At 40.4% G+C, this 26,199-nt stretch overlaps 1 protein-coding gene across 1 annotated transcript in view; it reads right to left on the reverse strand.

The window, feature by feature from the left end:
- Positions 1 to 26,199, reverse strand: part of LOC139289917 (CUB and sushi domain-containing protein 3-like) — a 201,014-nt gene that overhangs the window by 33,270 nt on the left and 141,545 nt on the right. Inside the window, exons 48-58 of the mRNA XM_070911585.1 lie at positions 20,919 to 21,107; positions 20,331 to 20,477; positions 18,831 to 19,019; positions 16,268 to 16,453; positions 15,207 to 15,401; positions 14,312 to 14,485; positions 12,446 to 12,619; positions 11,617 to 11,790; positions 8,369 to 8,554; positions 6,660 to 6,833; positions 1,518 to 1,700 (exon numbers count right to left, since the gene is read on the reverse strand). Coding sequence (XP_070767686.1) covers positions 1,518 to 1,700; positions 6,660 to 6,833; positions 8,369 to 8,554; positions 11,617 to 11,790; positions 12,446 to 12,619; positions 14,312 to 14,485; positions 15,207 to 15,401; positions 16,268 to 16,453; positions 18,831 to 19,019; positions 20,331 to 20,477; positions 20,919 to 21,107 — 1,971 coding nt within the window. The remainder of the gene's footprint in view (positions 1 to 1,517; positions 1,701 to 6,659; positions 6,834 to 8,368; positions 8,555 to 11,616; positions 11,791 to 12,445; positions 12,620 to 14,311; positions 14,486 to 15,206; positions 15,402 to 16,267; positions 16,454 to 18,830; positions 19,020 to 20,330; positions 20,478 to 20,918; positions 21,108 to 26,199) is intronic.

A 26,199-nucleotide genomic window follows, 5' to 3' on the forward strand; every position in this document is an offset into this window, starting at 1 on the left:
TAAATGCACACACGAGCATATGCACGCACACATGCCAAAAATAAAGTATGGTAGCCTCTTTGGCTTCCTCTCTTAATAATTCAAGACAGACACGATGACAGACGCACAAAACAGACCTTGATGGTATTGTGAGATGGATATTAAGCTGAATATCCACAGTGACTGTTTTGCAGAGACTGTAAAAGGTTGTGGATAACGGATGGATGGGCTTTAACTGTAGACAGGGCTTTAGATCACAGACAGACAGCACTGAAACTCATTCAGGCTCCAGTGAATTCCTGCCCCCTCCCTCCTGAGGTGGAGAGATGGCTAAAACAATCTTTAAATCAGGAGTTCAGTGGGGAGATGGAGAGATAAAAAGGTAGTGGAAGAGAGATGTGGGGTAAAAGGAGGGGAGGGAAGGGTAAGGCTGAGCAATGGAGAGAGAGAGAGAGAAAGAGGAGGGACAGATGGAGGACTGGACAGGGACGTAGAGACAGCCAGACAATAAAATTAAGACAGAGAGAAATCAGGGGAGAGGCAAAAGAAAAAGGCTGACAACAGGGGAAATGAAGGATAGAGAGACAGAAAGAAACAAGAGAGATGGAATGTATATATACATATAGTAGTTCAGTGGGCCTGTGCATTGGCCTATCATATTAAAAAGGACACAGGCACTGTGCCAATCTGGCGGACAGTAAGTAGAGGAGAGCAGAAGCAGTCAAACATTTGCCTCAATATCCGGTTGACCCCTGGGGGTAATTTATGCAAGATGTAGAGCTGGCGTTCTGTGAACTAATATCTTCAAAATCCACAATGATTCATTTATCACAATCCAAAAGGAACTTGGCTTTAGGTGTCTAGAATTAATGAATTTTTTGGTTGCAATCTGGAAGCTAGTCACAGCACCATGTACTGGCAGAAAATACCAGACTGCAGCAGAGAGATACTTATCCATCTGGTGCAGCACTGTGTTTGTGAGCTTTTGCAACTATTTGTGTGTGTGTAGGTGTGGATGCACACGAGCACCTATCTGTACACTTTATGCACACACATGCTTGCATGCAGCCCATATGGTGCATACGCTTGGTATGGTTACTGTACTGAATATTTCCAATACCATACCAAAAAAGCTTTTTTACATTTTTTTTTTGTTCAGTTTTAATTTTAAAAGGGGCATTCCAGCGACATGGTATTGTACCTCCATAAAATTGAGGGACTTACAGGACAGAGAGTTGAAAAAGAATCATCAAAATAGGATGAGAGATGTCCTGTCTTGAAGTCTCAAGTATAGCTAAAGCCCTAAAACAGTGGATCCTAAACTTTCTATAATGCAACTCAATAGCATATTTGTTCCCTGCCTGGTGTATGTCCATGGCCTCAGTTTGTAACACAAGCTTTCTGCTAAAAATGTGCAGCCAAAAAAAACCTGATGACATCATCAGGGTTATTTTGTCAAACTTACTCCCTCCAGAGCCACCAAAAGCCCTCCAATGCACTCCAAAACATCACAGAGACATTTTTAAGATTTCCCTTACGTTTGCAGAACGGCTGTCTGCCCGACCAGGTCCCGTTGGGGAAGCAGATCCTCTCAGCCGAGCCGTACAGTGTATGTCCCACTGCGCAGGTGAAGCGCACCTTGCTGCGCACCTTGAAGTTCCCTGCCTCCCTGCTGGCATGGGCTGGTGTGCCAGGATCCCCACAGGTGTCTGCCGAGTCACCTGCAATGGGAGATAACCAGACAAGGAGCAATGAAAACAAGAAACTGAAGATGCCATCTACTTTAACTGTCTATGTGTGTGTTCACAGATGGGCCCTTTTAAGTTGGTATGGCAGTGAATTACAACACAGTGTTCCTGTCTGTCAAGCAGAGGGGCAATACAGACAGGACTCAAACTGTACATCTCTCAAGTCCTCCAAGAAGCAGCTATAAAACACACAATGCACCGATGAGCAGTTGTCGTCATGCCAAAAACCTGGAGTACCAATACCTTTCACTGCTTTGACACCAGGAGCTTTCTGTCCATAAAAACAGCGAGGCCAGCATTAAAAGGCACCCAGCTGTGGTTATGAGAAATGATGAATACAGTTTGACCTCTGAAGCTAAATGCGTTTTCATTATCCTGAATTATCTCTCCTGTCTTTTGTCCTGTGGAGGAACACACAGTACTTTCAGGGTCTTGCACCACCTGTGAATTAACAAATAAAAAGATGCTGTGTCTCTTGTTATTTGTCTTTTCATGTCCCCATTAGGGCTGTCTCCGTAGGGTGAAAAAAATGTTCTCTATCTAAGCCATAGGAAATGAGAGAGAGATGACAGGTATGGAGTCAGGGCGGTGACATGACTACTAAATATTTTATGTTCTGATGAACACCAAGCAAAGCTGAGTGGTGTGTGAGTCAGGATGGAATCAAGGGGGTGGGGTGGTTTTCAGTTTTGTATTACTGGGGACATCCTCAGAGCAAGAGAAAAAGCACATAACACACATAACACCAACCACTTCTTCCAATGCTGCTGCTGCTGCTTCCATTCTCTCACAAAAATGAAACCAGTGGAGGAAAGAAAAGAAAAGAAATGCTTGGCATCTGACGACAGAGTATCACAGAAAGAGATATTGCTAGGCAGACAAAGCAGAAATACAGGTATGCAGACAGATGAATAGATGGATAGATAGATAGAGTACTGCCAACGTGGTAGTCGGCACAGTTTAGTACATGTTGACTCTTTGTGAGGGATCTGTGCTTTATTGGCTTTGAGATCCTGTTCCTTGAGCTGTGCACACACCCTGTGCATCATTCCCTATGTGTTGGCTGCTGCTCTCTACAGAGCAGCAAACAGCTGCAGTAATACAGGACTTGTTGACAAAGCCTTACTGCACAAACACCAAGCTCATATCTTCTACACACGTCCTACTGCTCACATGTGCACAAACTGGATTTGTCAGGTCAAGGGCTCACAGCTGGAGATGATTCGTTTGTGTGTGCTGTGGTTAGCAATGACTGTGTGTGCATATACATGTACTGCATATGTGCGTGTGTCTCTCTGTAAGGGAGTGCACTTGATGCATGTGAGTGTTTGTGTGCATGTACTTACATACACTTGTCTTTCCAAGTATATGTTCAGTATGCATACTTATTTGTTGCCTGTGTGTGTGCATGACCACTTGTGTGTATATATATACGTGTCCGTGTATGTCTCTGCAGCAGCTGTCGGTACTTCATTAGTCTCCTTCGGTTAGGTGAGGCAGCCCAGCTCGGCATGCACTGTGACAGCTATAATCTCACTAATTGGGATGGTGGTGGATTTGGTTTGAATCGGAGTTAATGTCCGTTCACCAGGCTCCCTTTGTGAGGAAATAATAAGGCCTTCAACTCAGCCATGCAACAGACGAGGACAAAAGGGGGATGGCTTCACAAGCAGTTTTAAGCCCCCTCTTACTAATTAGCAAAGGAGGACAGATGAGAGGAAGGATAGATGCATGGATGGATGCATGGATGAGAACTGTTGCTGACGCTGGGCTGGCCTTCGAAGGAATTCATAGCCCAAATTGTTTTGTTGCTATTGGTGATGAACACTATCTGGGAATTCAAATGTGCCATTTTAATAACTTCTAGCCCAGCAGATAAAGCTGTCCATAGACTATACAGTACCCTTTCTACACATAAACTTTTAAATCATTGCAGGAGCATCGAAGAGAAGCTTAGACTAAGTGATGGGACATAACACAGGGACAGAAACATTTAAACATAAATCAACACTTTCCAGACAGCTCATTTATCTTGCTAACACTGCAGTACTAATTGCTTCACTTCAGACATTTTTTGCTAATGTGCCTGTGAAAACTAGGTGCTAGAATGTACACTCTTGCTAATTTAAAACTCTCCAGGCATTTGCAGCATCACAACTTTAGTCCCTGTAAGCCACAACTGAGTTCCAGCTGGGTTGTGGTTCTAACTTCTCCTACGGCTGTAACAGATGTTTACTGCCATGGGTCTGAATTCATCAAGCCTCTTAGTGATGAACAAGTGATCTACAAAGGTGTCTTCTTTCCATTATAAAGTTGCTGATTTCATGGTTGAGTAGAAGCACTGATGCAGTATAATACTGTGTGACAATGTGAGGCATTTACACTCTAATTATCATCTATAACCAACATCAATACACATTAGTCCTGGATGTCACAAAAAAATCTAACTACTTAATTTCTGTACTTTGTCCTTATGGTTTTGTTTTTTTCAATTATATATGTACATATCCCGCACCTGCATGGTCATACAATAACTGATTGGGTCATCAATTAAAATTAGTCACAAAACGAAAAAACTAACTAACTAACTAATCCTCTTTTAGTGTTTAAGAAATCATAAAAAAAACGTCTGTTAAATAGGAGTGCTGTTGTATCACTATAAAATAAACTGCAGCTGCATTTTTGTAATCAGATTATGTGTAATAAAATGTGTATTGTCTGCTCACCACAGCACATCCTTTGGTTTGGTAAGTTACGGCGTCATTTATAATGATTAAATAATCTAGTCACTGACCCAGGACTCTTATTCTTCTGCACATTCCTCCACTGGGTTTTACTTTCTAAACAGCAATTGCTCTTAAGACAATTTAAATACTTGGGAACAGATTCATGTTGGCTTTACTTATCTCACTTTTCAAGTGATGAGTTGATGCTGATTAGGTTTTGGACAAGTTAAATTAAATGCACCAAATCTAGTTTGGCATTAAATGTTTTTTGCCCTGATTAAAGCAGAGTTTATTAGCCGGGTTTTGTCAGACAATCAGAGGCAGCAGAGCTCATGTTGGTGATACACAGCTCAGAGTGAGTGAAATGAAATATAATGCAAAACTGCAAATCATCACTTTCCAAGAGGCTTGTTTGTCATAACAGCAGGGTGCTGATCAAATTATGTCAATAATAGATGCCAAATTGCTTTTAAAGACTAGGTGATGAAGAAGAAAAAATACCTTGCAACACTAATTTTTCTGACCACAAGAATAAGAATTACATTCTTTATTAGATTCTATGGCTATCATTTCAGGCCTAAAAACAGCTATTAGGTTGTGCACTGCAGATAATTATGCAGGCGCAAACAAAGCAAAATACTCCACCATACCTCTCTCCCTCCATTTTGCAAAAGAAAGAACAAAATATTGAAACTCTACCTGGGAGATAGATTTGAGCCTCTGCAATCATGTGCATCTCCTTACTATCCTATCCTAGGAGTCTAACTTCACTACTGCCTCGCTGTTTTCCAACTGTCCGAGTAAATACAAAATATTGAAGGTGAGTAGAGAGTTTGCACTCCCATTTAAAAAAGAAGAGAAAAAAAAACAGTCATACAAGTCTGCTTACAAACATCACTTCTGGGTCAGTGAGTTGAACAAACCAAGTGAACATTCAGTAAAGAGAATCCACTTAAATGGTCAGGAATGCTTAAGTGTGATGGGAGGTAAGAGCACAGAGGGGATTAAGAGGGGAAGTTTGTAGTCGGGCAGACATACACTATAAAACACACTTTTTTGAGGTTTTCAGAAATGTCAAGAGAAGAGTCCGCAAATAAATGTACTGAACACTGTCAAAAGTTTTAACAGCACTTTTTGTGTACAGAGTCCACATTTCGGTTATGTCAGGGGCGATGGATTGTTTTATGCAGGGAGCAACATTTGCTCGTACACATTCTTTGGCTGAGGCGTAAATTCATAACTCACTGAATCGAAGAGGAATGATGGGTGAGGGTTATTGTTTGGGTTATTTGGCACTGGTCCACCATCAGTGCACTTTTTTAAACATTCGTCAGGCAAATGCAGAAGAGCTCAACATGGCTCTAGTTTGAGGGCAGCAAATTGGCTCAGTCAGCTGAACTATCCTATGCTGTGTTTTCTCTGAACTTCACACAGGCTCTAACCAAATATCTCATTTATGCCCGGACTCCCAAATATTCCACCACTGTGGTGTGGTGTTCACTGTCTAGCCATGGATTGTTTTGGTTTAATTAGCCCAAGTTTTGAGATATATTTCTTTAATATTTCTGGCACTTTAAATGAATTTTGTTTGTGGTGCTTACAGCATTGAGAAATTGCATTTAAACAATCTGTGTCCTGATTAGTCTGTATAATCCACAGACATTGCTGTGAGCAGTTTTCATCGGAACTACTTACTACCAAAGAAATAGTCATTATAAAAACTGTTGACAGTGTGTTTTGTGGAATATCCAGTATTAGGGACATGGTTTCTGGAAGAAAGATGTGGCTGCTGAATTTTTTAAAAGTTATTTTCTATTGCTATGAACACCACAAACGGAATTCCATTAAACTCTACGGCATTGGGGTGATGGCATTAATCTCAGACACTGATATCTCAAAGCTTGGGCAAATAAAAATAAAACTGTGTGGCTTGATACCACTAGAGGTGAGGGAGAAAATATGCTGTATGTTTTGTAATTTGGGTAAACCGAACCTTTAAGCACAACTCCTTCCACTCGTTTAGAGAACACAGAATGACTTCAAATGAAAGGATACTCTTCTTTACAAATCAGTCAACCACCAGTCCCTAATAAGATACCGATATCAGTGTCATAAGGAAGAGTGAAAGGGACTTATGTTTCATTGTGTGAATGTGTGCAGGCATACTTGTGTATGTGCATGACTATGTCTGTGCGTGTTTGTGTACCTGAGCAGTGGGGCAGTGGACCACTCCAGTGTCCGTTCAGTTGACAGGTGAGTGATGAGTCTCCTATGAGCAGGCGGTCTCCAGAGCAGGAATAGCGCACCGTGGAGCCAAAGGTAAACTTCTCCCCGCTCATCACTCCGTGGGGAGGTGTACCCGGGTGGCCGCAGGCCACCTCTGCATGACAGAGAGAGAGGATGGATGAATTAATGGATAGATGGTTTAGTGTTGCATGCCTCAACACACTTGATAAAATCACCACTCACATTGTCACAGGTGCTGGTGAGACACCCAAGTTTACAGTTTTTCAATTATATTGATTAGAATCAGAATCAGAAATACTTTATTGATCCCCCCTGTACAATTTCCCCCCGGGGATCAATAAAGTATTTCTGATTCTGATTCTACTTTTGCATTTTTCCTCATTCAACACTAGCTCAGTTGGTCACGACACATAGACTGTATCAGAGTGACATGCCTCGTAGCCTCTGTCACATCATACCCCTCCACTTATTTCTGCCCCTCTCTACTCCAAACTAGCAAATAAAATATTGCAGAAAACAATATTAGGAAGGCAATATGCTTTGTGTCATGCCTGAAGTCTCTATATTGCATGGCATAATATGGCTTGCTGCCTAATCACCCTGTGAAAACCAACAACCAGTCCAGTAGCACGTTAATCTACACCGCTGTGCACTTTGAGTCTATAGTAAGTATATAAGTAGTTCAGAGAAGCTTGTGTTGAAAGAAACATTAGAGATTACTGTGCCTTAATAAGCCAAACAGAAATCAGTTTGCTTGCTCAGAACTACTTTATTGTCATAATAGTTTTTCCTAAAAAAGACAATGATATGTAATATTGTATATACATTTAATAAAGTGTTTGTTTTCAGGACTAAAGTCTAATTTGGTACATGTCTTTCTCTGCTGCTTCATTATTCTTTTGACCTTTACATATTTTTGTGGGAGCTGTCATTTAAATCGGCCTTGTCCCATAATGCAAGTTTCTGAAATTTCACAAAGCTAATTTCTTAACAAAGAGTCAGTGAATAAACATTTGAGACAGACACTCCTGTGTATCTCTTTAACTACTATTCTGTTTGATAAAATAAATGCCATGCGTCATCTCTCTCATGAAATGAAGTGCTTTCTGAGCCTGTGTGCAAAATGTAGAGGTTTACTTTAGATAATTTCACTAGAAATAGGTAATTACTGTTGGTGGCCTCATACAAAAGTAGAGTGGACGATGAGGCAGGTGTTTGAGAGCAACATTACAACCTCAGATAACCCGTACAGTTCATAGACGGTTCTTGGTATAATTTGAGTGCTTGATTTTGAGGGAACATTAGCTATAGCCTGAACAACTGTGCCTAATTGAGAAATGGGGAAACTGTCATAGGACCAGTGAAACATAACCATAAGCCACTGGGGCATCAAACATTACACAAATGCTCTCAGTCACAGCATTTAGAAACTTGTACCATTTCAACTCAAGAAGCAAATGAGGACAGAAAGGTTGTGGACACTCGAGAGAGAAACTCTTCTCTCAATTCTTTACTTGCATCTCTTGTTAAGTGATTTAATTCATTAACTTTTGCATAAAATGCACTAATTACATAGAAAGGTGGGTCGGCTGATGCACTTAACAGTGTACAATAATTACATGGTTTGCCAATTGATTGCTAAGGTAATATTAAAAGTGACCACTGTACCGATGCATTCTGGTAGAGGTTTGTCCCAGTGGCCCACCGGCTGGCAGCTGAGCACTGATGAGCCGAACAGGTAATATCCTGGGTTACAGTCGTAGAAGACCACGCTGCCGAAAGTAAAGTTACCGTGCTCAATCTTACTCTCCCGGATAGAATTGGCAGGAATACCTGGATCTGTGCAGTTTACCACTGGATGAAAAAGAATAGAAAGAAAACACAGTTACGCCATCATGAATTATTCAATTAGTTTAATCATAATGGGAGAATACAGCAGAATTCTGAAAGCAGTACAATTAATTTTTATTGCTGGAAGGATATTTCAGGCAAGACAGACGTTTCCAGTGTAATTTCAGGCAAATTACTGTTGGAACTGCATATCACATGATTACTTGTTGAACTAAAGGTTTAAAAAAAAAAAGAAAAAGGAAAAAAAAGCCTCTTAAGAGGGCATGATTCACCGTCTTATCTATATTCTCTTTATCATAGGCATGATTACTTGAGCCAAAGTGAATATTCACTTCTTGGCAGCGTTTCCAAACCCATCTCATGAAGATTGCTATGGCACTAAATGTTCATAGTGCACATCACACCACTGCATAGCAGGAGATGAAATATAGTATAAAGTGAATATTAACTTAACTATAATACCATACATACTGTATAGTTGCTGCATTGTAAAGGTTTTGCCATAATATTTAGATTATTTCATGTTTTATGTATTCATGTGTGATGAGTTTCTATAATTGCCTTTGCCTCAATTATATCTACTGTAGTCATGTACACTGTAAATATCAAGTTAAGGCTGCAGTAGGCAATATTATGTCATTATAATTTTGGTAGAAATAGCTCATTTTGACTATTGCATGTCACTAACAATATTTAATTGAAGCGTTCCTTGAAATGTGTGTGTGTGTGAGTGCCCACCCCTTTGTATTTATTTTTTTTGAAACTGGACCCAGTCTGAACCAAACAACCAATCAGGTTAATTAGCACGTAACTAGCCAATCACAGTGACTCAGGGTTCTACGTGTCTTGGTTCCTCCCTTCCTCTCTGCTAGAGGAAAGTTGTGTCAAAAGCTATGGCAACTTGTGATAAATTTCCAATACCTAATTTTCTAACAGCGTATAGAGAAAGAAAAATATATTTCCCATAATAATTTTACCTCAACATGACATAAAGTCAAAAACAAGACAACACAAACAATGGGCAATCTGCCTAATTAACTCCACCCAGTAGGTATCGTCGCTGGGGATCTGACTTTTCTTTCCTGGAAGCAGTGCAGTCTTTTTTCTTTGGTTGGAGCCTCATTTGCATTAATGCTATCTGTCAGCATGTTCACTTGTGAGTTAATAATAGAACTGTTGATACGACCTGATCAGTGGCTTTTTCTGTTTATTCTACAAACAGGGACACAAGTGAGTCCAGGCTATATTTAAACATTGTCAATAATAATAACATCTATTGCTTGCTCCTGAAAACAACAGAACCAAAGGCACATCTATTGTCATAAATTCATAAGCATCCATTTTAGAAGCAGCTAAAGTCTCCATGACCACACTGCTGACAAGGTGGTTTAAACGGCTGAAAGGAGAGGAGGGTGAAATTAAGTTCAGAGCAACATCAAATTAAATCAATAATGCAAACGTGTGAAAAAGCTGGCTTAATGTGAGAAAATTTAAGTGGCGACAAACAGACATATTTTGACAAAGGGAGTCATGACAGTTTAATATGATTTTACTCTTTTGATCTTTTACCAGGTCTGTCTCTATGGTGCTATTCACAGTAATGAAAACTGTGTCTCTTCACATCTGACTGCCAACAAAACTCATGCCAAGAGGAGAGATATTTTTAAATGGGTAAAGTCTGGCAAATCTAGCTTGGGTCGACTAGATCCAGAGGTAGCAGACCAATTAAAGCCATGCTGGATATCGCTCAAACTCATGTGTTCAATTGTATCTATTAATGATTGCTTCCTGATCTGTTACCTGGTTTTATAGAACTTTTAAGATCATATTTACCAACATTTACCACATCTCCACACTGGAACAAATATCTGTCTAGCTAGAAGCATTTCCAAAGGCAAATATGAAAAATCTCTTTTTCAAAGCTTTATTAAAATAAAGAGCTTCCATCATACTGCACAATACAACTATTGCCTGTTTCCATTATATTTTGGGGACAATAATGTAAATAGTGGGAAATATTTCCAGAAAATATTGTCACACTGTCTATTATTTTGGGAAAACAAGTAAACATGTCTCTGGTATGGTCACACACAAAAATGTCTGGATAGCTGCTGATTGTAAACACACCACTAATGAGCCTAACCTGGGCAAACTAAAACTGGACACAACTAAAACACAGCCACCATCTGACATTCCCAATAAGATGTCTTCCACTAAATGTACTCTGCGCTTTCTTGCCTTCAAAGTAATCTCTGCCTGCAGCAAGCCTCTTGGTAAAAACTGGCAGTAAAATTGTAGAAACAATTCCCCATTTACTCTTCCCTTTCCATACATTCAGCTGTAAGCTCGTTATTGCTGTTTCTCTGTTTTCGCTCTGAGGCCAGGGCTCCAGATGTTATTGCCTAATGCTCTAGCCAGAGAAGAAGAACAGATAGTGACTCTTCTCATTCAAATCAATAGATGTGTGAATACTATCTCTTTGCTCGTGTGTTTATGCCTGTGCATGCTGGCGGTCACCGGCTGCTGATTCCTGAATGATCATGATACATCTGCTAGCTGCTGAATTCTTGTGGTCATCCTAGCTTCTGATTTCTGAACCATCACAAAGCACCTGCAAAAGTCATTTTATTCTGTTCCAACACTTTGGCTGGATCCTTCTTCTGCCTGCTGGCAGCTACCTGCTCCACTGATGGCTAGCCTGATTCACAAGAGCAGAATTAGATAGAAGTGGCTTCTGTTATCAAACATTAAAACACCTTTAGTTGTAGTGATACACTAAGAGGTACCCTCTCCAGAAATCAACCATTGCAGATGGTTAATGAGATGCACATGAATGAGATGCATCTGCTGGTTACAAATTCTTTTAGTAATTCTTGCTTTTGATTCCTGTCTGTCTCGCCTCCTGAGGCCATGTCTGTGGTGTGAGCCTTAGTTAAACATGCTGGCAGAGACAAGCAGCTTTTTAGTTCAACTGTCAAGATACATCTACATCCTTATGATACTCTAAGTCAGTCCAGCTGCCAATCATTTATCCATTCTGCAGGAGTTCTGCAGCTGGATCTTACCTCTGCATGTCGGTGGCTGCTGGCTCCACTGGCGGTTTGCCTGGCACTGGGCTGTGGAGGGTCCTTCCAGGGTGTAGCCTTTGTTGCAGGAGAAGCGCACTACATCATTGTAGTTGAAGCCATCGCCAGTGGTGCGGCCATAGATAGGGCTACCGGGGTGGCCACATGTGACAGCTGAGGTTGACGCACATCACCCAGGTACAAGTCAGAACGGAGGAGGTAGAGAGGAGGATGGAAGACGAAAGGCAGCAAAGAAGAGATACAAAGAAGCGGTAAAGGGGAGGAGCATGAGAGAGATACAGTGTGTGGACAGAGAGAGACAGAGAGAATAAGGTAGAGAAAATTCAATTACAATGATCGATAGGTGATGTACAGTAACACCGATCCTATGACTATCATTATCATACAATTAACCTCAGAGGATAACGGGGGACTTAGGAATTAAGACATGTCAGATCTTGATGGGGAATGCATTTCAGTGCATCAATAGGAGATTGAGATTGATAATCACATTATGAGGACTTGTTTTGATTGTTGACTTCAGTGCTTCAGAAACTAAAAGGAGCAGGAAATGTTTGAAATGTTTTCATTTTTTCATTTATTCTAACAATGCAAATCATCTCATTTTTGACTGAACCTTTCTTTCTTGTGACTACAAACTGCCACATTCAAGGCTTTCTTAACCTGTATCAAAATAAAATCTGTTTTCCATCTGAACAGTAGTGTGTATGGTGAGAAATGCTTAAAACATAAATCCACCCTCAAACATAAACACACATGCATACACACAACCCCTCTTGCAGTGGAGAATTGGTGAAATGGTACTTACAGATACAAACAGGAAGCTGTCCAGACCAGTTGTGGTCCTGCTGGCAAATCCGTACTGAGGATCCAATAAGCCTGAATCCGGGGTTGCACTGGTAAACCACTGTGTCTCTGTAACCAAAGTTTTCCCCGATCACCTGCCCATTTACGATCTGCTCTGGAACACCACAGTGACCGGCTGTAGGATGACGGAGAAAAAAAACAAAACATACCATATTGTATACATGTTTAACTATTTCCTTTTGCTTAATGTTTATCTCTTTCTCAACAAGGTTGTAAATTTCTTTAGTGATGGAGACTTAACCACGACAAAGACAGCACACCCTGTAACGCTTGTACTGGTATTTTTAACACTCTGCTGTCAGAATAACATTCAGTTGTAGCCAATGTGGAGGACCAATTTTTGCACTAGATGAAATGCACTTTGCATCACAAATCACGATGAATGATCTCAGTCAACCATTCATGTGTTACGATACTTAAGTTCAACTTTATAGTTATTGAGAATAATAGCCTGCAGTGGCGCCCACTGAACTAATGGACAATAGTTGCAGGGTAGAAGGACAATTTTGATTGTGTTATCACGTTTGAATAACTTTGCATTTTGACAACTGTATTATAAAATGAAATGAGCAAACTGGTGATTTAAAAGGTCTTGGAATTATAATGCTGGCAAACAAAATTAGTTTGTGTATTCATGAAACATATTGGATTTGGAAAGCATTTTTCAGCTCATTATCTCTGAATTGTTGTTATTATTATTATTGTTTCTAAATTCACATTGGCTTCAGCTTGACTTGTGGTGATAACTGCTTTTCTCATCTACAGTAGACAGAGACACGCGTGTGAAACTCCTCAAAATCTGTGCAATACGCTCATGCACGTAATCGTATTACTTTCAGCTATAATAAATCCCTTTCAGAGAGGAGGAATCTTGCTGAGATTTCCACTGCCACTTAAAACCTGGGAAATTGCCGCTGACTGCGAGTCTGATTTCCCTAATTCACTCCTGCACCCAGAAACTCAGCCGAGCATTTTATTATCACACTCCAGTTGAGAGCAGCCAGATTCTATGAAGATAGTGCTGAAGTAGGCAACTACACCGAGAGGTCCCTGGCTATGTTAACCCTGACAGTCATATTACTAAACAAGAGAGAGGTGCCCTTCTTTTAATGAACTGAAACAATCTTGAGCGGAGCTTGGAGTGCTGGTGCCACAGGGTTGATAAACGGACTAATGCATCTGCCAGGGAAACCGTCACATTCTGCTGCTGTGTGGGTTTAAATGCGGCTCAAGTAATTACAGATCCCCCTTTTTGTTCCACAGTACAGAGCTGTGATGAGCTGTGTGTAAGCTAAGCTGTAGCATATTTTCGTGTTTATATATCTTAACAACAGCTCAAATTTTGCTGGTACAGCTTGGCAAGTATCTCATAGTTTCAGGCCAGCTGTGGCTCTCTCACATTTAACATTTTAGAAACACCGTATCACACTGACTCGGAGGCTTTACTGTACAGCATCATGCTCCAATCAACTAAAGGTAGTTGCCAAAAGTGATCGCACATTTGCACAGAAATTCTTACCTTATTATCTCTACAATGTCAGAAACATTCTGATGTGTGCTAAGCCAAAGGAAAATATAAATGGGCAGCAAGACGACCACAAATTGTACATCTTTCTAAATGCTTACAGTAGTAGTAACATACAGCCAATTATAGCCACCTCTCCATGACTCCCCATCTGGTTCTATTCTGGGCATGTTGGCCCGACCAAAAAAGCTCATAATCTGTCCGAACAGATCGCCAGCAGTGTTTGACCCTGGTTAAGGCCGTCCTTTATAAAGTTAAAGAGAACATTTAGACCCTGCTTACCCAGGCAGTGAGTCTCCGTCTCACTCCAAAGGCCGGACAGGAGACACTCTCTAACTGTAGATCCAGTTAAAACATAGCCAATGTTACAGCTGAAAATGGCTGATGCTCCAAAGGTAGTTTGGGTCCCAATTTTCTTCCCATTAGGAGGAGTTGGCAGATCGCTACAGGAAATGACTGCAATAAGATGAAGAGGAAAGTGAAAAGAAAAAGAAAAGGAAGGAGATGGAGGAGGCAGAGAATGAAAGAACAAGACACCAGTAGAGTGAATGAGGGAGAACAAGAGAGAGAGAAAGAAAGAGGAGACAGAAGTTGGCTTACATCTTCAGAGTCAATGGGAGAGCACAGTCATTTACACCCATCTTACCGACCTTAATGTGATAAAGGAGTGACCTGTACTATTTCATGGGGAGGATAATGATGGTGTTTGCCTTTGTCCCAACATCTTTCATCATGTTGGCTGGCATCTCCTTCTGCCATTACACAGGCTATTCAGCTCTTTTGCTTCTTAAAAGTAATCCCCATGACAGCATAGAAAAGCTTTTATTTCCAGTTCCTTCAATAAACAATATCTAACCTAGGCAGAGACGGAAATAGGTGAAGAGTACAAAAGTGAATCATTGAGTTGCTGATTAAGTGAGCCATGAATAAGGTATTCATTAATGCTAATGAAACACAAATACAGCGTGTTTGTGGGATAGGCTACATGCTTCATGCGTGCATCCACTGATTCTTTATTTTTCATTATAATGCTGTAACAAAGTGGAGATAAAGGAGATTTAATTTCTTGGAACATTTTAACTTTTGGTCAAGTTAAATTTTCAAGAAATCTGCATTTGTGAATTTATGTGATCTACAAGTGTTGATTTTATGTGCGGCTGCAGCAGAAGTCACTCACTTCTACATCGAGGCCTCTCATTTCTCCAGCTCCACACCCCATTGGATAAGCACTGGATGTGGGCGGGACCAACACGGTAGTATCCAGGGTTGCAGGTGAAGATTATTTTTGTTCCATACTCATAGTGCGAACCGTTGACAATCCTCCATTTCCCGTGGTCCAGAGAGAAGGAGCTGAGACTAGGACACGTAATGACTGTGCCAAAACGAAAAAAGAGAGGGGATTCATTGTTAGTTTTGGATTATTCAAATGGATTTGACTTCTGTTTCAATTTCTTCTCTTATCCCTTGTACACACACTGCTAAGTCAAAACCCGTAAACATATGTAACAACCCACCAGTGTAGAGGAAATTACAAATAGTTGCAAGGGAAAATTTTAATCAGTAGAATAAAACAATCCGTGTAAAATGTAAATAGTAATTTTTCTGCAGTTACTGTATACAAATGTTCTTCCACAATGAATTGGCATTCACTAAAACCAAATTAGCTTCAAAACAAACTCTGTTTCCTATTTTGCTGTGAAACACATATACAGCAGGGAATAAACATTGGTCTCACTGGTAAACAATGTTGTCAATCACTCGTTACACTGACTTTCAAACTTGGAGGAGTTGCACTGGCGTGTAAAACTCTCACCCGAGCACCAGCTACAGATTTCCTCTCAACCATTATTCTCCCTCTCCCTTATCGTCACTACCCAACAAGGTAGTGTTTTTGTAACGAAACCTCAACTCATGGTTCTGTGGGGACAGCAGTCCATATTTCATGACACCTTCCATTACAGTACAGTGTTTTAAGTGTTTTTAAACTGTTTGATATTCCACAAGTTCTCCAGAAGATGTTTCAAACTCTTTTTCCGTCTCCAATACAGCTTTCAAAATTCAGAATCAAATTCAAAATCAATGTCTTCTCCATCACTCTCTCCTATGCCTCCTCTCTTAGCTTCTCCTTCCTTCCTTCCTGCTCAATACTGCTATGGGTTCTTGCAGTTACCCCGTCTCTCTAAATCTCTCTCCCTCCTCTACATCCCCTTGCCTCCTCCCCCAGCATCCTCTACTCACCGATGCATCGAGGTATCTTGTTGTGGTTGCTCCAGGTGCCGTCTGGCTGGCAGACTGTGGTCGTCAGCTCTTTGGAGGAGAGCCGGTAGCCGCCGTTGCAGAAGTAGGTCACCCGTGTGCCGACGGAGTAATCAGCAGCGAGCACACCTCCGTTCACTGGCGCACTGGGCACACCGCATGACACAGCTGCAGGCGGTAAGAGGACAATTGTCGGCATACAATTATGTGCAGTGCAAGACACATACTAGAGAGACTTGTTGAGAAACGCCTGGTAAACACAGGCATGGCAAGCAGGCATATATTCACTTACAGTCACATTTTCGTGAGTAAGTGCTAAATACACATGTATGTACTACCACCAGTGTTGGAAGCGTTTTCCCTTTATGATACACAAGTGATGTCAAGTATTCAATTTACACAAGATGATTATTATTTACCTTTCAAATGGTTATAATTTTAGTAAGTAAAAACCCAAAAGGAAATAATTGCTCAACATTGACCTTGAACGCCTTCAACACTCACAGCAGGTAAAGCACAGGTGTAATTAATAACATTAACAACCACTGCATTCACTTTAGTTGAGCCAGTGCCAGAGCCCGAGCCCTGGTATTGTGCATGCTAGCTGACTGGACTGGCTTACTGGAGCACTTAATGGAACTGAGCCATCATTAACAAAATGAGTTGCACCTGTGCGTTTCCCTCGATACCAAGTCTAAAAGTCTGTCACAGGATCACTGCAAAAATGCGACATTTTCTAAAATGCAAAACAGTACGCCTACCACCACAGTCTACATTTTAGCAAAACAAAAGTATTTACACCCACCTAATGCATTTATAATAATGATGTGGGGATGCTTGTGTCATGTCAACACTTACATTTGCTTATACTGTATATATTATAGGTCACTGAATCTATTAAACTGCTCATGCAATCGCACTAGCTAGAGAAATCCATGAAAGCATTATATATAGGACTGGCCCCTTGAGGAAAATGTATCCCACCACCTCAGAGTGGAAGCAGTCTAACACACTGCAGAAAGGTATGTTATGTTAAACGAAAGTCCTCCATAAATCTTACAAGGTTTTAGAATGTTTTCATGTAAATAAAGTTACCCTACTGGCTTTACAAGTAGCTATTCGACCAAGTCAATGAAACCTAGAGAAAGCTGGGATCATATTTAATTATATTTCTTTCATTTGTCAGTGGGTAATTTGAAAACACACTAATGACTTACTTTTAATGAAGACTAACTGATTATAGTACAACCACTAATGTAACTAGCTTCAACAGTAACTTTTCCAAACATATAGATGTATGAAGCACTCACACGTACAAAAACTTCCACAAAGCGCTGTGTCCTTGTCCCCCTACTCAGTGAATCTGGGTTACTATGGCCTCAGAGCTTAAACCAGACAGAAGTCTCAAGCTAGAAGGTTTCAAGGTGTTTATCATCAGAGCCAAGTCGGAGGGAGTGAATAGAGCGGGGAAACCAACATCTGCAGGCCCATACTAAATGGGAACAGTTATGCAAACACACACATCATAAAATGGAGCAGCAATGGAAGCTGCACACTGTGAAACATCAAAGGCAGGAATCTGCCAACATGGCCTGGAGCCATTACATTGGCCCTCAATATCTCAAGAGAGAATCAATCAACATTCATTTGTGAGTACTGCTAAGTCACAATCTAAGAGATACTAATCAAAAGCACACTTTTTTACACTGCAGATGGACAGTTTCAACATTGGAAGAGTGAGTGTCTCATCAAAGCTTAGAAGGTGACTGAAACATTATTTTAGGCCATTGCTCTTTCTCTGAGCAGCATGAGCGACACTGATGGATTAATATACTCTACATTCTCAGCATATCACACAATATGGATTGGAAAGAACGAAGGAGTGAACATACTGTAATGTAATCTCCACCATCTAGCGGATAGCAGATGGACAGCATCTGTATGAATATATTAGTTCATTTGCAGCCACGGTTGAGTTTATGTGCTTTCGAAAAGCTGTGAGCAATTACCAAACTGACGGAATTAATCACAGGTGTGAAGTGTTTTTAAATCATTTTAAAGTACATGACATACATATTTTGATTTCACTGCATCATGATAAAATGCAATTGAGCACACCATCTGTTGCTGTTTGCTGCAGTGTGTGTGTCTGTGCTAGTGCATGCAATCGTGCGCACACGTAAATGCGCACATTTCACATGTGCGCATCAAAGAACCCAATTAGTTGAGAGAGGGCCAACAGCAGCAGATACTGCATGCTAATGGCGAGTTAGCCAAAGTAATTTGAAGAAGTGGAAATTGACAGAAGAAGGGAGGATTGATTTCTGTTTCCTTTCCACCTGACAGAGTGCTGGTTCTCAATCAGGCTGGATTCAGTTCAGCTGCTAACAACACAGGAAAAGGGCTTGGGCTGAGACACTTGGGTGCCTTAAGCGCCTGCCTGTTTGTCTGCTGAGCATAGGGGTGCAGAGGCACTGACCAGAAGAACAGGGAAAGAGGCAGGCTGAAGTCAGAAATAAAAGACTGCCAGGGCCAATGTGCTCACCTTGACAGGCGGGAACTGGCGCGTCCCAGGCGTGGTAGCCATAGGTGTTCTTCTTGCACACAGCTGTGCCCTTTCCGATCAGCTTGTACCCCCTGTCGCAGGCCCAGCGCACCATGCTGTTAAGATGACCCCCGGTCTGGCTCACTACAAAGCCGTGCTGTGGGGAGTCTGGGGTACTGCAGTACATTGCTACAATATATGGAGGAATAAAGGAACAGGGAAGAGGAGGAGAGATGAATGGCAATGCAAATGAGAGGAGAGAGAAACAGGAGTGAAGTTAAGAATGAAATCCAGAAAAGGGAATAGAGAACAGCAGATATTAACAGGCAAAAAAAAGAAATAAAGCAGAGAAAAGAGAAAGGAAAGGGAGGCATTAACAAAGCTCCTCTAGAGAAAGACTCAGGTGAACATTTTTAGTCACAGTAAGGCTCCATTTTAAATGCAGAAAGATAATGAGGAAAAATGCCGGAGGAGTGTCACATCTACTTAGTACTCGGGCTGCGTGCCACACAGCAAAGGAAGCCCTCAAAATCACATTATTACTATTCCTTTCTGGCCCATGGGCACACACATATTCAATTTGCTTTAACACATGCGATACTGGTGCATCCCCCAGTTATTTGTTCCATAGCCTTCCTTTCCCTCATCTTACAGCCCATCGAACACAAAAAAGGTAAATTTGATTTTCAGAATATGAGCCGATGGGACAGAAAATCCAAGGTAGGGCTATGTGCTTCACGAACGCTGTCAAACATTCTTACAAATCAGCGTGACTGGGAGATAGCAGGGATTTAAGACCAAAAGACACACACTGGAGCTGAAGTCAGTTCCTGTTCAAGTCAATCAAGTCAAGGATGAGTTTTCTTTACAAAATTCATCACACCGACTTGCTTTCACAGTAACACTCTTGTGTATTAAATATAATGGAGAGACACAACATGAAAAATGAATATCTTTTGTGCTTTATTCATTATTATTGATGCATTTCAAATGTAGGAAGATTCCCTATGCTGTTCTTGCTTAGCACCACTTGCTTTATTAAAGAGCCAATTAAGAATTTAAAACCTTTTTAAATTAAGGAGTGCAAAACAGCATGGAAGCCTTCCAGTGACCCATGGTTTTTGGTGTGAAAAAATCTCCTATCATGAGCCATTATCATTTCTGTGGAGATTCAAAGTATTTTTGCAAATTAACTGATATCAAAAACTCAATAAATAATACCCAGAAACAATCCCAGCACGCTGTAACAAAAATCATGGGGTCACACTGAATCCACAGTAATATACAGTAGCTGCATCAGAGTAGGTTCAATGAGTATTTACCCCTATGATGTGTTATCACTTGTTCAATTGAAGTGTCTCTACACAGTGCCTAAAATATAAATGCCTGAATAGTAAACCCATGACTTTTATCACTTTTCTGTAGTTTAGAGACAATGTTCAAATAGCACTATAAAAAAGAGAATATGATTATAAGCTGGATACATACTTTGATACTCACCCACGTATCTGATGTGGAAGCCGCGTCTGTTGGTGCCGTGGTCAGAGGACCAGCGCAGCAGGAGCTGATGGCCCGTGGTGGTCAGGCTGAAGGGTGTTACAATGTCACCGCTGAGTGATGCCAGGCTCTGGCTGTAGATATTGGGACCTGAACACAGATATAGACAAACACACAGTTTCCCAGAAAAGGATATTTGTCAGAAACTAGCATTAATGTAGACAGACATGGACATGCATCTTCAAATTTTCTTTTATAATAGCATTAATTACAGATCAACAACAACAGACCAAATATCAGCTACATTTCTAAATGTCATCTAGTCATGGCCTCAACTATACAGTAAGACTTATTTTACTGAACACATGACTGGAATCCAAAATCAGACTTTCAGCTCCAAGACGCCACATTCAGAACATGAATGAATGCTGAAATAGTGGTGCAAAACAAAAGAAAAAGAAAGTATGAATGTTTTACTGAGAAGCACTAAAATTCACTAGACGAACACATCAATAATTTCAGTTAAGTAACATTTTTTGTATCTTGCTTACTAAATTTTTACACAAACACCAAAACTCCCGCAGAACCCACCATCAAATATTTCCAAGATGTCAAACTCCTTTTCTGTCTGGAAGATTTCAAAGTGCAGAGTGATGTTGTAACCCTTCTCCACGTTTATCAGCCAGGAGCACATCTGGAGATTGGGGTAGTTGTCAGGGTAGCCTGGACTCAAGATCACCCCTGTTGAGTCAAAACGCACCTCATGGGCTGGACATTGAACTGGGAGAAGAGAGACAGGATAAGGACAAGGCAGTGTCAGAGAAAGACAAAGAGACAGAGGAGAAACAACAGAGAAAGAGAAAAGAGAGAGGAAAGGCAAGATGAGGTGAGGGAATGGAAGACAGGAATGCTCCAATGTGACAGTAGAAATCACATTGAAAAAATAATTAGTCCTCAAACAATTACATTTCACCCCGAGTGATATTGCACCTAAGGGCTGAGCTGGTGAGTCTGCCGCTGTCACCAGGCTCCCCTGATATCAACTTTGTATGAAAAAATATTGTGGCTGTGTGTGTGAGTTCATGTGTAGCTGCTCAGAGAACTCCCTTCATTTCCTGTAGGCTGGCATGTCTGAAATAATGACAGTCCTGTTTTTTTCTTTTCCTTTTCTGCTGGTAACAGAAGTTTCTCTTCAGGGCCACTAGTGAAGAAACATGACGCATATAAAAGGTTAATGCGAACAACTGTTTCAGATAAAAAGGTCACTGGAAGCAATCGGACATATATCAAGAATAAAAGTCAGAAGGAAAGAGTTGTAACACAAAGCAGTATGAATATTCCCGCTGGCGAGTCACTGCAGAAGTTTCAACTAGAACAGCCTTTGGCTCAAAAATAACAGGCAGATATGATCTCCAAAAAGTCAGTGATTCTTTAAACAACAATGCATTTCTTAAATCACAATATACCTCTGCCCCTCTGTGGGCACCAAGGTCAAGAAAATGTCTCATTAGATTATCTCAACAACAAGGAAAATACTTGAATCAAAGAAAAATAAACAAATAAGCATAACAGGATTTGTGCACGGCTGAATCAATATTTATAGAAACACTGTACAGTACTCATTAGGGAGGCAACAAATCTCAACTGGATCTATTCAGAAAATAAATTAACATAGCAATTTAATATGAAATAGCAATATTTCTTTCTATAACAAATTCAGCTTAAAGGAAATGTGTGAACTGTAAGTAATTGTGACTAAAAATTGCTATGTTCAATTCTACACAGTTTTCCCGCTTATTATTACACAGGGGTTACCAACCCAAAAAACCTGAATACACCGATACAGATTCCCCTTCCCTGCAGCACTTTACCATATTGGACGGCTTTACGATATACAGATGGGGGACAAATGAAAGGAAAAACCAACATGAGGTGTCTTGGTATGTAGTCAGGCCACCAAGAGCCTCCAGAACTGGAGAGCATTCTTCCACAGGTGTTCAACTGCGTTGAGATCTGGTGACTGTAAAGACCGTAGCATTTTACTCACATCATTTGCATACTCTCTAAACCATTCAGTGAGCCCTGTTGCATGGAAGCATCTGCATTTGATGTTTCCACACTTTTAGTCATTTTTTTCCTTTAATTTGTGCCCCGTTTGTACATGAAATTGACTGACTTGACAAGATCTAATGCACTGTACATACAGCCATCTATCTGGTTAGAGTTTGTTATTGAAATAATTGAGCCCCCAATACTTTAATAAGCTAACGTTGCCAGGCAACAAACACAACTTTATCCAGTAAGCAGTAAGTTATGGCTTAAACAGCTTTGCCGCAAACTTTAGGTGCAGGGATTAAAAAATGAATCATGAGAGGCTTAAAACTGTTTCAGACACCTCAATAGTGCCACTTTTTATTATGGGTTTTTGGAGGACCATGCTGAGGATAGGAAGTGACCCTGAAAGCAGACTGAAGCTTACAATGGATTCGTATGGTGGTTTGGCTATAGTACAAATGGAGACCTCTGTACCTTATTATAACAAAAATGAAAGGCAGCCAAAGTACAGTTATTACCATACTATAATACTGTAATATGTATCATATAATATTTACAATATAATATATTGATTAGCAATATTATAGTCAAAGTTAAAGGCAGATAAATCCAGTAAACATGACAAATATAGTCTTGTATTTCTAATTTCATTTTAGCTTGTAGACTGAATCAGCACCTCATCTCAAGGGAATCAGTGATATTAGTTTATCAACAAACCATCCTTAGCCAGTGGGCTACATCCATCTATTTGCAATGACATGCAAGCCATCATGATTTGTTTAAAAACCACTGGCTTTGGCATTTGTTAAATCATGCTCAGAGACGTGTCTTGGTAATTCCATGTGCAAACCAACACGTGTTTGTTCTTTTACTCAGCACACCGTGCGTATGGAATGACAATATCATGACAATGACGATTACATATTTTTGGCTATAGAGATGTATAATAGAGCTCACATATGTATAGTGAAGATGAAGTAAGAGCAGAAATTGTTTTTCATTAGATTTTCTGACAGACACATGAAAATCAATGTGAATGTGAAGATCAATATGAGAACATTTAATGGGTTAGACTCAACCTCAATGTGGCAGATGGTTTACCACACATAAAACAGCAGTCAACTCAATTGTGGCTCTATCCTTGATCAAAGCTACTGCATAACCTTCCTCATAGGCTTTCATAAAGGCAGAGCCTGGGGAAATATCTTAAAAACCAGGGGTATTTGAGGGTAAAATTGCATTGCCATGCAAGGACACTTCAGTGTTATCTTATAAGCAGAAAATGACAATTAACAGAAGCGTTGACAGCAAACAAAAGCGGAATCGGGGGAACACAGGAGAACTCTTTTTCCTGCCCTATCGGCAAGCTGCCGACAGGAAATGGCCCCTTTACAAGCTTACTGTAGCAGTCTCTTGGATGTGAATAGCAGGTCAACTCAAATTAAGTTCAACTTTACATGTCCCAAGGAGAGCAATTAGTTTCCTGCTAGAGGTGGCACAAGGACATAACATATCCAACACAAGGAAATGTAACGAAGTCTTGACTACAATAATGAGGTGATCCATGAAAATGTCAAACAACGAAATACTAACCCAGACATCCTAAAATAGTCCTAACCATGACAATTTAATGCTCAAGGCAGGTTTTAAGGAGCAGTTCAATCAAGATATATACGACGCCTAATCATCTGACACATTTTGTTGTGCACTTTATATTATGCCTATCACATACAGTACTCATTTCACTGTATTGCCTGAGTATCTGCTCATTTTTGGTATGGATTTACGAAACCTCTTTATTAGACTCATTATGTATTTTCTTATATGGCACATATGTTTTTATATATAATATTTCATTTTGTTAGTTATCCATTTAGCAAAGAGGACCCCTTTTCTTGGCAGTATACAACACAGTTTACTATGATATGTGAGAATCTGTGCTGGCTAAATAGTTTGGAACATCTGAAATTCTGGTACATGGTTGATTGCTTTGCTCAAGAAATCCACAGTGTGTTCTACCAGAATAGTCCCAACATGCTTTGCCCATCTGAATTTGGCAGGTTAATTTAGTCACTCAAATTAAGGCCTGTGAAAAAGTACTGTGTGAGAGTTTTAGCTAATAGGAGCTAGTTGGTCTTGGCAAAGGTCTGTGTAGTCAGTAACCCATGAGAAGGTGAGCTGGCAAGACCAACATAACAAGAGAGCCTGGAATATGTTCCAGTACTCTCAAGTGAATGACTGCCCTCGCTTGGCACAGAAGAAATGGATACAATTTCAAACTATTCCTATTGTTGCTGATCTGCTAATTTGGTCACTTTCAAACAAACAATGAAATAAAGTATTGGAAAGCACGTCACTATAATTCCATTAATATGATTATACATCTGTATGCTAGACATGTATGATGCAGTATGCAATGAAGCTATTCTCTCCTATTTCCTGTCTTTCTTTACTCTGCATAACACTTGTGCTTTTATAAATTATTCATTTTGAAAAATGCTAGGTAGGCCCAATGCAGCATAAGTAAAGGTAGGCCCTGTTGTTTTTAGGACTCCCACACACACACACCTATATCAATGAAAATTTTATCAAATTGCCATCCTTTTGGTCTCTTTGACCCTTGTGCATAAACTAATAGAGCCATTCACCAGCAGCGCTCCATGTAGCCTTTATGAATAAAGTATAAGAATATGAGTAGCTTCCAGATCCTAGATCACCGGTCAGGTCACTCGACTTAAGCTTTGCCATCACTATTTGTTGCTTTACTTGTGGCACTTTCCATATACTAAAATGAAATCAGTCAAATTCTTACTTGTAATAGCAAAACTATGTCAGCCGCAAACACGCTACAGGGGAAGAACCAAGATATCAAATAATAACAGCCAGGGATGAGCAAATAGGTTCCAAATCACTAGTCCCATTCTAAGATGCTTTATGAATGCAGGCTCTGGGTTTGTCGAGGATCTGTCATGCCTTGATCACACGTCCAATGCGATTACTCATAGTTTCTAGAAATAAAAAGACAGAAATGCTCATCAACTCAAGACTTGTAGACAAAGGACTCCAGGGCACTTCAAAAGATGCCTATCCACAGGGAATAGAAGGTTTCAGAGCGCTCTGTTGTCTGCGGCAGAGATGTATTGGCACGACAGGCAGGCTGATGGCATTTGTTTTTTTGTCTAAACAAAATCTCTGATGCAAACAACACAGACATTTCTTTTCCTTTGCTTCTTGTTTGAAAATCCATCTTCTGAAAAAACATGGGTACAAACATCGATCAAACCCATGGGGCCATTTGAGAAGGGATTAAGGGGTAAAATATAAGCTCCAATCTCTTTCTGTGAAGAAAAAAAAAACAGCTATGACTGGCCTCCATCTACCTTGTTAGATTGTAAAAAAAACATTTGTTGATGAAACCTGCTGATCTGTAATCTGTTTCACACTGATCCTTCACAGTCAAGTGTTGGTTCTAGGGGAGCGCAGGTCTATGATCTTGGGTCAGTAGTATTCCTTCTCTCTGAGTCTTGATAAATTAGAATAGAGATGCTATTTGCCACCAGGAGCCTGCTACAAGGGGCCCTGCTGGCAGTCTGTTAAATGATGCATCAACAGTGGGTGCGGCTGACTGCAACCAACCTTGGCAGAGTGGCGTGAAGCACACACATAAAGGCACACATAACTGAACATGGATACGCATACACATAAATGTGCACAGTGCACACACAAATATTTGAACACACATTGAGGAGAATACTTACACAGGCAAAAACGAGAACATTCATAAAACCACACAAAAACATGAAACCATAGACTCAAA

Source organism: Enoplosus armatus, chromosome 9 (genome assembly GCF_043641665.1).
Source record: "Enoplosus armatus isolate fEnoArm2 chromosome 9, fEnoArm2.hap1, whole genome shotgun sequence".
Taxonomy (NCBI): Eukaryota; Metazoa; Chordata; class Actinopteri; order Centrarchiformes; family Enoplosidae; genus Enoplosus; species Enoplosus armatus.